The sequence below is a fragment of the Danio rerio genome, chromosome 13 (genome assembly GCF_052040795.2).
Source record: "Danio rerio strain M-AB ecotype USA chromosome 13, GRCz13ab, whole genome shotgun sequence".
Lineage (NCBI taxonomy): Eukaryota > Metazoa > Chordata > Actinopteri > Cypriniformes > Danionidae > Danio > Danio rerio.
Window position 1 is genome coordinate 29,971,522 of NC_141033.1, and position 14,599 is coordinate 29,986,120.

General features: G+C 34.9%; 1 protein-coding gene across 24 annotated transcripts in view; it reads right to left on the minus strand.

Annotated features, from left to right (window-relative positions):
- kcnq5a (potassium voltage-gated channel, KQT-like subfamily, member 5a) overlaps positions 1-14,599 on the minus strand; it is a 248,828-nt gene that overhangs the window by 54,533 nt on the left and 179,696 nt on the right. For all 24 annotated transcript variants that reach the window (XM_087279455.1, XM_087279462.1, XM_087279464.1 and 21 more), the window contains 2 exons: positions 11,153-11,243; positions 1,951-2,077 (listed from right to left, as the gene is read on the minus strand). In XM_087279455.1, coding sequence (XP_087135581.1) covers positions 1,951-2,077; positions 11,153-11,243 — 218 coding nt within the window. The remainder of the gene's footprint in view (positions 1-1,950; positions 2,078-11,152; positions 11,244-14,599) is intronic.

The window sequence follows — 14,599 nt, forward strand, 5'->3', positions numbered from 1 at the left end:
CTTTCCCCCCCCAAAGTATCTTATTTCCTATTTTTTTCTATGCTACCTCACAACTGACCTGTCTTCCTCTGAAATGTATGATGCTTGTGTATGGTCGGAGGGTGGTCCAATTTCGTTGCATGTGTTGTAATAATTAAAGGCTCATAATTATTATATGTTGGGGTCAATAAGATATGTTATTGTTATTAAATAAGTATGTATTTATAAAGTGATTAAAAACATGTTAAAAGTCCTGCTTTTTAATAATTAAACAAATATGCAGTTTTATTTACCTTTATTTTTATAACCTTAATGTGTTTTACCAATTTATTTTATATTTACCAGTTATATTATTATTATTATTATTATTGTTGTTGTTGTTGTGATTGCCAGTGATTACCTCCTGTAGTTTGTTGCAATCACCAGTGGGGTTTTCTCTATTGGAGATTACTGCTGAACGAACTACAACTCCCATCTACACTGATTACAAGGACTATAAATATACCTCACATTCATTTATACATTGCTGAGTCTTGTTTATTATGAAGCGTTTTCCTGGTTTGTTTTTTGGTGTTTCTGATCCTTGCCTAGTTTTTTGTCTTGTCCCATTGCCGCCTAGTCTGACCTCTCTCCTGTACATTGACCATTATTTTTGGATTACCCTTATGATATTTCGCTTCTGTTTATAACCCTTGCCTGCTCGACCTTGATTAATAAACTGCATGTGGATCTGCAAGTTTGTTCTTAGCGTTTGATTCATAACAGCTATATTATTATTCTAGCTGCTATTATTATTATTATTATTATTGTTAATTATTATTATTATTATTATATTATTGTTACTTTATATTTAATTAACTGTGGATTAACAGGATGAAAAAAGGTAAATATACAAATATTAGTAAATCATTTAAACTGTTACATTTTTCCTTTTTTATTCTCTCTAGTATTGTCATTGTACAGAAATTTCAAAAACGTCCATGTCTCGCTAACATTTGAACGCTGTTGAGCCCATTCTTAAACAATGCTTATTTGCCAGTGTTCACATGCTCAACAGAAATGACTGTAATTGGCTGTGCAGATCATCAGTGTAAACACAGATGCAGGGACACTGGAGCATTTTAAAGCCATGAAGATCAGCTGAAATGAGTATGAGTTGACATAATAGTGATCCACTGACAAATCAAGTGATCTTTGTGGCTTTATAACACTCCAGCATCTGTATATTTGTTTACACTCAGTCAACAGCGGTGAGTTTGGTAAACTGATGATCTTAACAACCAATCACAAATGTTGGCGGGAAATGAAAGTGTTTAAAATTTCAGTACAGATTGTACCGAATTCCAGTATCGTGACAGCACTAATTCACTCAAATACCTAATTATGGTGTTCCACATGAAGATGTTTCTATTAATTTGAAGAGATAACATATATTAGAGATTGCGGTTAATAAACACAGTCAGTGAGCTTCATTAGAGGTCCTCTGGTGTGCATGACACAGTATGCAAACGTCTTTATACAGTTTTTAATGGGGCATGCTGAATAAATATGGTAAGCTGGGAGTGGAAACTCTTTCTTTTTCTTCTGTGTTTCATAATTCAGAGTTAGTTACAGCGCTGATGGGGTTCTGATGGAACTTGCACTCTTAATGAATAAAGATGAGGTTCAGTGCTTGACACACACACACTCACACACACACAATATACTGATACATTCAGCCTAAATTACCCTCATACAACACAATACCACATACCCCATATGTGTAATAAATATAAATAGCACTGGTTACTTATTGCCTGTAATCTTTCACTAGTACATTATTGCATGTTTTTGCTGAAGAGGGAATTAAGAGAGAAATCTTTCGTTGGTTAAGAATGTTTGAGTCAGTCATTGATTCCCATTCAGTTCAGTTAACACAAAAACCAGCACAGCACATCCATCTCTCTCTACAAACACATATTTTTATCTTACCTATCACACAGAATGGTTTTCTAGCGAAGCGCAGTCGTCCTTGCCATCCCCTGTACCGGCAGCAGCATCCAGCAGACCAGATGCGGATGATGTACTCCAGACCAAATACAACAATCATCACAAACTCCTGCAAATCAGAAATCCAAACATCAGACGCCTCACTTCATTAAAGCGTTTCTGACAATTGCCTTTCTTGTGATGTGTCATGTAGCTGTTTGTCAATGTCAGATGAGTCCAACGTTTAAAAGCTCAATTGGATTTACAGTTTCACAAAAGAAAGAATTGATTCTAAATCACCTGAATGACCATTCAGAAATTATTTGCATAATACATTTGCATATTATCAGTCAACGGTTTTTAATGCCTGCCCATAAAGTGAGCTTGATTTTACTGTGATATTGTTCCAGCTTAGGCCTGGAAGAGTTTGATTTGAGCTGTTGGTAATTTGAGAAGACTTTGTTTTCTGCTCCACAAAAGTAAAGCAAGACATTTCCAATAAAAATCGAGCTCATATCATTATACCTGTTTGTATCATAAGTGCTAAGGAAACAGTACAGAGCTAAAATGTAGGTACTTTACTGAGCATGTTAGATTATGGGTAGATAATGGCAATCACAACAGACTGGATCATCTGACCAATCAAAGCAGAGCAGATTCTCTGAATGTTGGATTTAGAGAGAAAAGGGTTCTGGAACGAACCATTACCCATAAAACAAGGGGGAAAAAACAGTCCAGGCTAATCAGAAATAACTGCCTCAGCCTACATTTTTACGAAATTGAAAGTTTCAGATGACATATGCACTAGAGGTATGCACTATGGTATGTTACAGTCCACTTTTGTACCTGTCCATAAAAAGTCAGGGCTTGTTGTACAGATCACCTAGCGCAGTGTAAGGAGACAAGAAAATGTGCAGAGCTGGTGGTCCTCCAGGAACGTGGTTGAGAATCGCTGGCCTAGCGAACCACTGACCTACTGTAAATCAAACCAACAGTGCTTTCAAAAGCAAATGTAAGAGTAATCTGCGCTGTGACCAGACAGTTTTACCCTGATTTTACATTTCTTTCATCTCTTTTGAGGAACCATACATCACTGAACTTAAACCAGAGTGCTCAGAATCATTGTGTACAACATTGAATACAACATCATTCAAAAAGTAAGCTACTGAGCAAACTGACCATGCTAGAAATTGTCCATACAAATCATACACTGTTTTGCAAAAAACTGCACAAAAATAATCCTTTATTCATTGACAATACGTCCCTGTAAATATCATTAGTGTGAAAGTAAACAGAAGTACGTTACACTGCCCTCTAGCATTCATTTCATCTAGAAATGTCAAAGGTATGTTCAAGTATGTTGCTGCGGTATCACAAAAAATGAAGGCTGAAGCTCATATTTCCAATGAAACTGTTGGTAAAAAAGGTGATAAAGCAAAGTATGTCACTGAAAAATGTACGAAAAATAGTAAAGGGGTGCTTTTTAACAGTACAATAGAAAATTTAAATAAAACTCTCACAAAATATGCTTTGTTTAATATACAGTACCCTTTAAATTTAGACATGGATATTTAGCAATTAAAAACACTGGATGTATAAATACACAAAAATACATTGGTTAACTGCCAGTGGACGATTCTAGCTACTGTAACATCATTAACCTCTCAGCTAATTCATCATGGGCACCATCTTTGCACCTGCTAATTGCACTGTTAGATAAACCCCAGTTGAGTTCACAGAGGGTTTTACCTAATTAAAACATCTGTCCGCACAGATCTTACACTTCCAGATACATCACACTTTCACTAAATGCTTAAAAACACTCAAAACTTCAATGCTTTTGTATCAGCTGACACCGGCTGTTGGGATATTAAAGAGCCTGTGAAATAAACAAATCAAAATGTATGAACTAGCATGTCTTTTACACTGTGCAGAATTGGTCTGGTTTCACACATACTTGAATTTGGGTTCATCTTATGTCATCACAAACATAACAAAAAACAGAATGTAGCTAATTTATTCATTTGGTGCTATTATGTAGAACAAAGTGAAAGGAATGGTATTATTGTAGTGGATGTGCATCCCATAAAGGCTTGTGAGTTGCATACTGATTTTTTTTAGAAGAAAGCTGATTGCGAGTCATTCATTTTCTGCTTTGATTGCACTTGCAATGCACTGTATGCTCAGTTTAGCTCTCATCCCAGCTAAATCATCAAACCGTCACCACCTACATGTGTTTTGTTGAACTAATGACACTGTCATTGGCTAAAGTGTATGGGTATGTTATTTTACTTTCTAAACAAGTGCACACAAGTCTGACTTGCTTTCATATTCACACAAATCAAACACAGTTCCAGTGCAACCAATCTGTAAATCTTTCCACAAGCAGATTTGGGTTTTGGACCATAGGTCTGCATTACCAGTTGCTTTGTGAACCACATAATGTTTCACACTGAGCTGACTAAATTGTAACAGCATCCTACTGTAACTGTTTCAAATAATTAATTTGGATTCATCATGTTTTAGTCAATTTTGGATCATACTTACAAAAAAAAGAGGAAATATAAAAACTATTATAAATAACTAAATATTTTAGAAGTTTCCAAAAATATCTAAAATATAATATTAGATAAAGTAAGTAAGTACTGTGTATTTATATAGTGCCTTTATCATGTAAGTCCTTACACCCTAAGCACTTTACAATCATAAGGGGGGTCTCTCTACACCACCAGCAGTGTACAGCATCCGCATGGATGATGCAATGGCAGCCACAGGACAATGACGCTAGTGCTTCACCACACACCAGCTATAGGTGGAGTGGAGAGACAGTGATAGAGCCAATTCAGTGGATGGGGATAATTGGAAGGCCATGATGGGTAAGGGCTGATGGAAGGAATTTGGCCAGGACACAGGGGTTAAACCCCTACTGATTAACAAGAAGTGCCATGGGATTTTTAATGACCACAGAAAGTCAAAACTGTATAATGATAAATAGCTAATATTTTAAAGTAGATATCTAATCATAGTAACTTTATTTAATAAAGTTACTTTCAAACAATTTTTATTCATTCATGATAGTATAAACTCTCTATAAGTTGCCTAGCAAAAACTTACTCCATTTTCTTCGTTTTCCGAAGAAACCCCCCATCCACCCCTTCTCCCGCTTTATTCCTTTACCATGGGGAGCTCCTGAGAACTACCTTATCTCGTACAACCCTTACATGCTCAATCGACCAAGTGGGAGCCTTGAGCTCAATTATCTCCGAGCTCAGGGTTCTCTCCCGGGACAGCATGCCAAACCTGCTAACATTTAGCTAGATATTTGATTTGGATGTTATGTATGAATTTTGTATTTTAATGTTTTTATTAGTCTTTGTTGTTGTGTATTAATGTAATTTTGTGTTATGTTCGATGGACCCCAGGAAGAATAGCCACTACCTTGGTAGTGGCTAATGGGGATCCTGATAAATAAATAAATAAATAAATTTATCAAACAATTTCTAAGTGTGAACCATTGAATTTAAAATGAGTTAAAACAATGCTATTCTTAAGGTTTGATTTGGGTCAACTTAATTGTTTTATATTCAATCCACTTAAATCTGTAAAATTTATTAAGTCTATTAATCTATTTGTGTTGGGAAAACATGAAGAAATAGTTTGGAACTCTGCATTAACTCTTTTTGGTAAAGATTATTGATTTAGAAATCAAAATGGTATGACATTCTTACATTTCCTAACATCAATGCTAAAATTGATCAACAAAATAGTTGTGTAACTCTTGTGGATAATTTGATTTGATTTGTTTATTTTGAACAAAAAAAATCATACACAAAACAATTCTTTAAACAAAATACATTTCAAATAGGTTCGAAATGGTGCGAGATGAAGCACAAGCTTATTATTTTCCCACCCCATTACCACACACATCATTTGTCTATTACTTCAGGTTATTTCTTCTTTTACGTTTACTAAAATTATAGTAAGTACACGTAAATTGTACAAGTAAATACATTTATACTTGTATACTACAAATGATAAGTTGCTTGATGTGTTAAGCTGATTATAAATATATTTAATATAAATATTAAATCCTTAACTTTTTCAAAAATCTTGAGTTTTAGGGTCAGTGATTGAAACTGCTGCTATTTTCTAAACTAATGGCATGCTAATTTTCCAGTATTTCTCAAGAGTTTTGTTTTTCCGTTTAAAAATCGCCTCCTCCATGCAGCTGTTGATGGACACAGGTCATTTTCACAGGTCAGATTTCACGTTTACCCATCCCTCAGGGCCAAGAGGCCTGGAATAGGCTTTTAAACTGTCCTGTCCTGATCTACTGTGACAGATGAGCTGAGCTTCCCACCGCTTGACCCAACACTGTTTGCTTATCCTGAGCACTATCTGATACTGGAGGCTCTGTAGGTCCTGCTTTCCCACCAGTGGGGTTGACGCCATCGTCTCCTGCTTTCAGGACACAGTCTCTCAACGTCTCTCAATGCAGCCTCTTTAACTGAAACAGGAACACCTTGGCCTGCTCCATCAGCATTCCGGTGGGACGGAGGTGCTCAATCACTAAAAGCACCGTGCTGCTTTCTGTTGTCACCTGAGAAGGTTCCATCAGCCAGCAAAACATCTTAGTGAACGGATGAAACCAGCTCCGCATAATACAACTCATATCAAATGGTCTAATCCACATAATTGTCTTTTAACGCGAGGAAGTGAATAAAGTTTTTCGAGAGGTCTTGTAACACCAGATTAGAAAGTAACTCCTTGTTTAGAGACAAACTCAAATTTACCTTCAGTGACCCTACAATCTTGGTCTAAAGGTCCAAGTATGGTAACTATAGCAGTTAGTTATATCAATGGTTTCCAACCTGGAGCGCCAGAGTTCACAAGGGGGGCGCGGGAGAGGATAAGTGTTGAGGTAGAAAAAGGCATAAAAATGCTCCACTATAATATAGGGCTGTACAATTAATCGAAAATCCGATTTCGATTTCAAACGACTATAAAAAAGCATTAATCGAGATAAACGATTATTGCATCATATACCGCCACCTTTCTAGTTGTACACGTGTTGCTCTTGAAAGCGTGAACGAGCACGTGCTTATGTGTGTGTGCAGCAAGCACACTCAGTCAGAAGCATGCGGCCGGTCAGCATTCAGTCTCATTCGCAGTCTGAGAAGCAGACATCTAAAGTCATTAACGTGAGCACTTTAATGGTCAAATAGGTGTCAAAACGCGGTGTTTAGTGATTATTTATATTAACCCTCATTTGTGTAATAAACAAACGAGTTGAGAATCAAAATACACGTGAAAGAGAAACCAAAGAGACAGCGAGAAATATTCTTGCTGCCGCCTGTTTCTATGATTAATCAAACAACTAGAAAATCCCTCACTAGTCTTGACTGAAGGACTGCTGTAGCTAAAGTGTTTTTCTTACAGTGAAGATGCTTAAAGCACAGTTTGTTTAATATTTTTATTCTATTGTATTTATTTCTCTTTCCTTTGCAGGGTGGAAAATAACTGTATGTATACACTTGAAGTCAGAATTATTAGCCTTCCTAAATATTAGCAACCCTTTTCCTCCCAATTTCTGTTTCATGGAAAGAAGTTTTTTTTTTTTTTTTTCTAAAAAATAATAGTTTTAATATAGTATTTCTAATAACGGATTTCTTTTATGTTTGCTATGATGAGAGCACATAATATTTTACTAGATATTTTTTAAAATACAAGCATTCAGATTAAAGTGCAGTTCAAAGGCTTAATTAGGGTAACAAGGCAAGTCATTGTATAACAGTAGTTTCTTCTGCAGACAATCAAAAATATTTATTGCTTAAAGGGGCTAATAATATTGACCTTAAATTAAATATTTAAACCTGCTTTTATTCTAGCTAAAATAAAACAAATTAGCCTAGAAGAAAAAATATTATAGGAAATACTGTTAAAATTCCTTGCTCTGTTAAACATAATTTGGGAAATATTTATATAAAAAAAAAATTCTCAGGAGCGCTAATAATTTTGACTTTAACTGATAATCGTTTTGAATAATCGTGATTACAATTATGACCAAAATAATCGTGATTATGATTTATCCCAAAATCGAGCAGCCCTACTATTATATATGTATTTTTAAGTACCAAAAAAAAAAAAAAAAAAAAAAAAAAATATATATATATATATATATATATATATATATATATCAATCAAAACACATGCCTAAAATTCCAACATAATAGTAAAAATAATTAAAATAAATAACTTCAAATAATTGTTTAAATTTTGCTCACTCACGCAATGTGCTTGTCAACGTGTCGTAAAGGCAAAATAAAAACAAAATCGGCAGAGAGACGTAAATGCAGTGATTCTTCAGAGGCGAAGAAAAAGATTAAACAGTATGACAAAGCCTACCTAAATTTTGGTTTTTTTGAAGGCCAAGACAAGTTAAAACTGATTAATTTATATTTTCTATACATATAGATATAGAATACATTATATATATAGTACATATGTGTGTGCGTGAGTGTGTATTTTAATGCTGGGGGGCTCCAATGTTTGTATATGCTCATGGGGGGGCCCCTAAGAAAAAGGTTGGGAACCACTGAGTTATATGATCAAGCTCTTTAAAGACATTAATCCCAATAATAAATAAAACTCTTCTTGCAGAAGAACATTGTAGCTGGAGCTAATTTTTGGTTTATTGATATGACGAATCATGCAGAAACTGGGTTACTACACACCATTAATCAACCCGACAGATCTAAAAGAGTCAGAATATAAATACTCATTTCATGGTCTGTTGAAATTCCTGATTCTGATTGGCTGGAAGGAGCAGCAACCCAGTGGCAATTGCTGGAGCCTTCAGTCCTCTGTGTGATCTTGAGGACATTGACGTTTGCTTCACCGGGGAACTGGTTTTTATCAATCGACTCACATATATGCTCAGAAAAATTGTGAGGAGGAAGCTAACACGTGTTAATAAGAGCTATTAAAATTGTATGCCCATGTTGTTTACATGCTCACAAACAATCTCTCATGCCCACACAACCTGTCTCGGTATGCATGTGACTAATTTAAAGTGGGGACTAGGAGATCTTACATGTCATAACCGATGAGAATTCAGTCAAATATTATTATGCAAGAGCAAAACTGGTTTTACTTGTCTGTAACTTCGCAAATGACCACAGAATAAGCAGGATAATGAATAGATTGCCGTGCTTTAAAGAATTTTAAATGCACTGCACAGAGGCAACCACCCTCCACTTAATGTCGGAGGATTTTTTGTTCCACAACATTAATTCGTTCATTTATTCATTTGCTTTTCAGCTCAGTCCCTTTATTAATCTGGGGTCGCCACAGCGGAATGAACCGCCAACTTATACAGCATATGTTTTACGCAGCGGATGCCCCTCCAGCTGCAACCAATCACTGGGAAGCACCCATACACACTCATTCACACAAATACACTATGGACAATTTTAGCTTACCCAATTCACCTATATCACATGTCTTTTGAACTTGTGGGGGAAACCAAAGAACCCGGAGAAAACCCACACAAACATGGAGAGAACATGCAAACTCCACACAGAAATACCAACTGACCCAGCCGGGGCATAAACCAGCAACCTTCTAGCTGTGAGGCGATTGTGCTACCCACTGTGCCACCGTGACGCCTGTCTCCAAATTATGCATTTAAAATACTTGAGCACATGGCAATTTGTTGATTAACCCTTGCTTATCATAGGCTCATGTATGGATTTACATAAAAAAAAAAAAAATCATGATGTATTCTTACACTTAATCAGATCTGTTCATTTTGAACAGAAAAAAGTTTTAAACTAGTTTACTCGTCTCTCTAAAAGCTATCTTCTTCTTGGAAGCTTTGTATTTAGCTAGCAAATAAAATATTATAACTTATATTAATATTTAATTTCAAAATTATTTGGAAAATAGCAATGCAACTAGCAGGACAATGTACACTACAAGACAAAAGTTTGGGTCAGTTTTTTTCATGTTTTTTTTTAAGAAAATTATTCTGTTCATCATTTATTAAATGTGAAAAAGAAAATGTTAAATTGTTAAATATTTATTAAAAGTTTAAATTACTGCTTTCTTATAGTATGTAGTCAAATGAAATTATTACTCCAGTCATTTATTACTATTAGCATTAATAATAATAATAATAATAATTAATATTAAAGTGATTTCTGAAGGATCATGGGACTCTGAAGTCTAGAATAATAAAGCTGAAAATTCATCTTTAAAATCACTGGAATAAACGGTTAAATTAAATTATGAACTACTGTTGAGCCTTTATTTTACAGTGCAATAACATTACACAGTTTCACAATTTGTACTGTATTTTTAATTAAATAATTGCAGTCTTGGTGAGCAGGATAAGCTTATTTTAAAACATTTAAAAATCATACTGACCCCAAACTTTTGTCTGATAGTGTATGTACATTTAGACTAGGGCTGCACAAAATTGGAAAAAAACTGACTTAATTTTGCGCAATACATATTGCGATATTGTATATAATTTCACCAGATTAAATTTGGAAAGAATTTACATTGATTTTACACTAATCAAGATGATTTTGTAGAGTGCGTCTGCATTAAATATACTAAACCAATCAAAAGTACTGATAAATACAGTAGATTAAAGATATAAAGGAAAAAACAATAAAAAAAAAATTCTGGGAGCCTAGCAGTATCAAATGTAAAATAAAGTGTAGTTTCCATTGTGTGTATATACTTAAATGCAATTAATGTTTCTTAAAGTTAAAACAAAATTCCTTGTGTATAAATGCTTTAAATGCTTTACAGGCCTTAAAAACAGAAACAAAATCAACTATAATCTTGATTCGGCATTGCAGATCCTGTGATATGACTATTGCAGATGTGCACATTGCGATATCGATGTTGAAACTATACATATTGTGCAGCCTTAATCCAGACACTTACAAAATAGACTGCTTCATTTCACGTCAATATTCTGATTCATTTTTTAACAGTATATTTTGCTACAACAACCGACAAAATGTACATTATGCCATACTTTTCCCACAGTTAACTTTTGCCTTACTTCTTACAGTATTTACACATTTTTTTCATATAATTTTACTCTGAAACATCATTATAGAGGGGAAATGGATTGTAAACAACAACTGTAAAGCCTTCAGGGGGTAGTATTAGGCTTGCGGTGCCTCACCAGTATTAGGAGACAGTGATTGGAGAGGTCCATGTGAGCCGGGATGGTGGAGAACACAGACAGAACCAGACAGCCAAAGACCAATGTGAACCTGCCAGAAAACAAAAAAAAAAGAAGAAAAAAGCATTAGTAACTGTATCCTGTCCTGTGTGACTTCACCTGAGCGACTGCAAGCTGAAAGTGTCTTTGTTCTGATGTGAAAGTACCTTAACAAATCCTCCGAATGGACTACTAAATCTGAGAGCTTTCAGAAGGTCATTAGATTGAAATCAAACCCGCTGGAGCTTTTCTGCAGATCTTTCAGTAAACATAACAGCCGGTGGAGTACCTGAACGATAAACACAAGGAACTTCCCAAACAAATCATCACTTTTAGCGTCATTAAAGCTGTGCTAATGATGAATGTGTGTCTTGTATTACTATGCACTAGCACACACTTTGGCTCTCTGCTATTCTGACTGACAAATAGTTACAGTATAGGAACATACAGTACATGCTTTCTCCTGGTGCACAATGCCGTATCTTTAGCATTTTTTTCTCTCTCCTGCTCTCACTCTGTATAAACAGCCCATTAAGAACATTGGCCTGAGGTGGTTGAGAACAGAGATGGACTATTGGTTTTCAGAAGCAGATGCAGCTGTGTGAGACGTGCAGTTGTATGCGGTTGTGTGTCTGAGTGAACTAGCAGACACTGCTGGGTCTTCCAGCAACTACTGCTCTTATGTTTCCAGTAAACACATTGTCTCTGAATGTCTGTTTTTTGCATTCATGGCCATCTTCTGTGTTTCACCTTTCACATCTGCCTCCCTCTTATTTTATTCTATCATTTTGTAAATTATTATTTCTTTCCTTCCAGATGTCCAATTAAAGTTAGTTTCCTGCACCAAAAAATGACAATGTAAACAAAACCATCGCATCTGTCCAGTGAAAGTAGTACATGCAGACAGAACAAAAATGACTTTAGAAACCAGATATATTTTTGGATTTATTTATTTATTTTTTTTATTAGCGGGTGTAGGACACTACTTAAATTTCATTGAATCCTTTTGTGAATTATTCCTTCTTTGCTTCCAGAAATCCAATTAAGGTTGTTTTCCTTCACCAAAACAGTAGTCAGAACAAAAATTAGTTAGACACCAGATATAATTGTGGATGTTTTTTTACTAGAGGGTGCAGGACACTATTGTTCAGCCTATTGCTTATGAGTTATTATACACATTGATCCTTGATTTTTCACTTCTCGGTGGAATAAAAACCAAAAGAAAGTGATGAAGTTGATGTAGTGAGTAAAACAAATGATCAGTTTTGCATTAACCTGGTTGAAAGCAGCATTCCAAAGAGATGGCATGACGTCTTTGAGGTTCACACCAACAAAGTATTGCTAGTTGTGCAAATATTGTCATACTAATAACAACTGAATGAACAGGCTACTGTACCGTGCTAACAAATTTATCTGACATTATCATGTTATTTTATATTTTCTAAGACAGTGTAACTGCAAATAACCATTTGTTTAATCTACAGAAATAAATTGTGATAATTTGAGAAATTTTGACACAGTCTGAATATTTGTTTTTTGGTTTAACTGTAGTTTATAGGTCTTCAGTTTAAAGGGTTAGTTCACTCTAAAATGAAAATTCTTTATTTTTTACTAACCCTGTTGTTTCAACCCCCTGAGACCTTATTTCATCATCAGAACACAGATTAAGGTATTTTGGATAAAATATGAGAGCTCCCTCATCCTCCACACTGTTAATAAATTATTATTATTATTTCAAACCTGCATCAAACCTTAAACAGTTGTGTTTAACTTACCCATTAGGTAACAAAAAACTTTTAAATAATATTTTAGGTTCTCCAAAATTAATATTTTAATTTCTTTAAATTACTTACCATGTCTCTGTTTAAAATGACTGGTTGCGCTTGAAATTCTGCCTTGACAGCCATGTTGATTGGTTAATATTTGTTATATAACACAAGGTCCTCCAGGTTGGGGGTTGAACGTTGGGCTAACGACCCACCTCGTAAAAATTTGATGTTATGAAACTCCAACATGGTGCGGCTAAACATCAACTTCAATATAAACAGCCTTGGAAGTAAGTAAGTAACAAATATAAAAGCTAAAAAAAATTGGAAGTTTAATCTATTAGCCATTTTAAGTTATCTGTACTTAAACATTTAAGTTATTGTTTATTGAATGAAGAGACCACATTTGGTCAACTCCATTAACCGAGTTGTCAATTTTCCTTTACTTAAACAAACTGAAGGAATCCCTTTCCTCAAATTATTTGAGTAGTCTCAACTAATAGGGTTTACAGACAACAATGGTCCCAACCAGAAAGTTCAGAAAGTATCAAAAAACATGATGTGGTCTGTTCAAAACAGCCATGTTTCTGCAGTGGTTCAATTTGTATATTATAAATCTAAGTTAATAATTTTGTGCGCACATAAAACAAAAATAATTACTTTCTTCAACAGTTTGTTCTACTCAATGTGTGCTCATTCATGAGCATTGTTCAGTAGTGCAATCAAGCATGAATTTCGTAAAGATCACAGCACTCTCATGAACAGACACCCTATATTGAGTAGAAAAAAACTGTAAAGTAGTCATTTTTGTTTAATGTGAGCACAAAATTATTCTCGTAGCTTAATATTATTCTGGTTAAAGGTATATGGTCTGTTTTGAGTGTATTGTTCTGCACTTAAAATGAGTCGGGACCGTTACTGTCTATGACGGGTCAGGGAGCTCTCACATTTCATCTTAAATATCTTAATTTGTATTCCAAAGACAAGTGGAGGTCTCAGAGGTTTCGAACAACATCATGGTGGGTAATTAATAACATAATAACATTACCCTTTAGGTCTTCATGACATAGATTTAACAAGGTGCTGGAAACATTTCTCAAAGATTGAATTGACATACTGATATGGCAGCATCCCACAGTTGCTGTCGATTTTTTAAAAATAATCTATGATTCATCCAAATGGTGCTCAGATCTAGATCAGACTGTAGAGGCTATTTCAATATAGTTTACTCATTGTCATGTTTAATAAACCAGTTTGAGCATGACATGGCCTGCTATCCGGCTTGATGTAGCTATTGTGAGATTCAGTACTGTGGTCATAAAGGGATGGACACGGTCAGCAATAATACTCAGGCTGTCTGTGGTGTTTTAACAACGCTCAGTTGGAAATAAGAGGCACAAAAACCGCCAAGAAAATATCCTTCACACCATTAATTCACAACCAGCAGTTTCTCAAATACCAAAACCAGCCAACAGTTATGCCACATTATAATAAAATCTGATTTCTTCCATATTCTGATGCTCAGTTTGAACCTCGAAACTAAACAGATCATCTTGACCATGTCTACATGTTTACATGCGAGTGAGGTATATTATGATACTGACTCTTAATTTGCACAGGACAATTAATAAAATTTAATAGA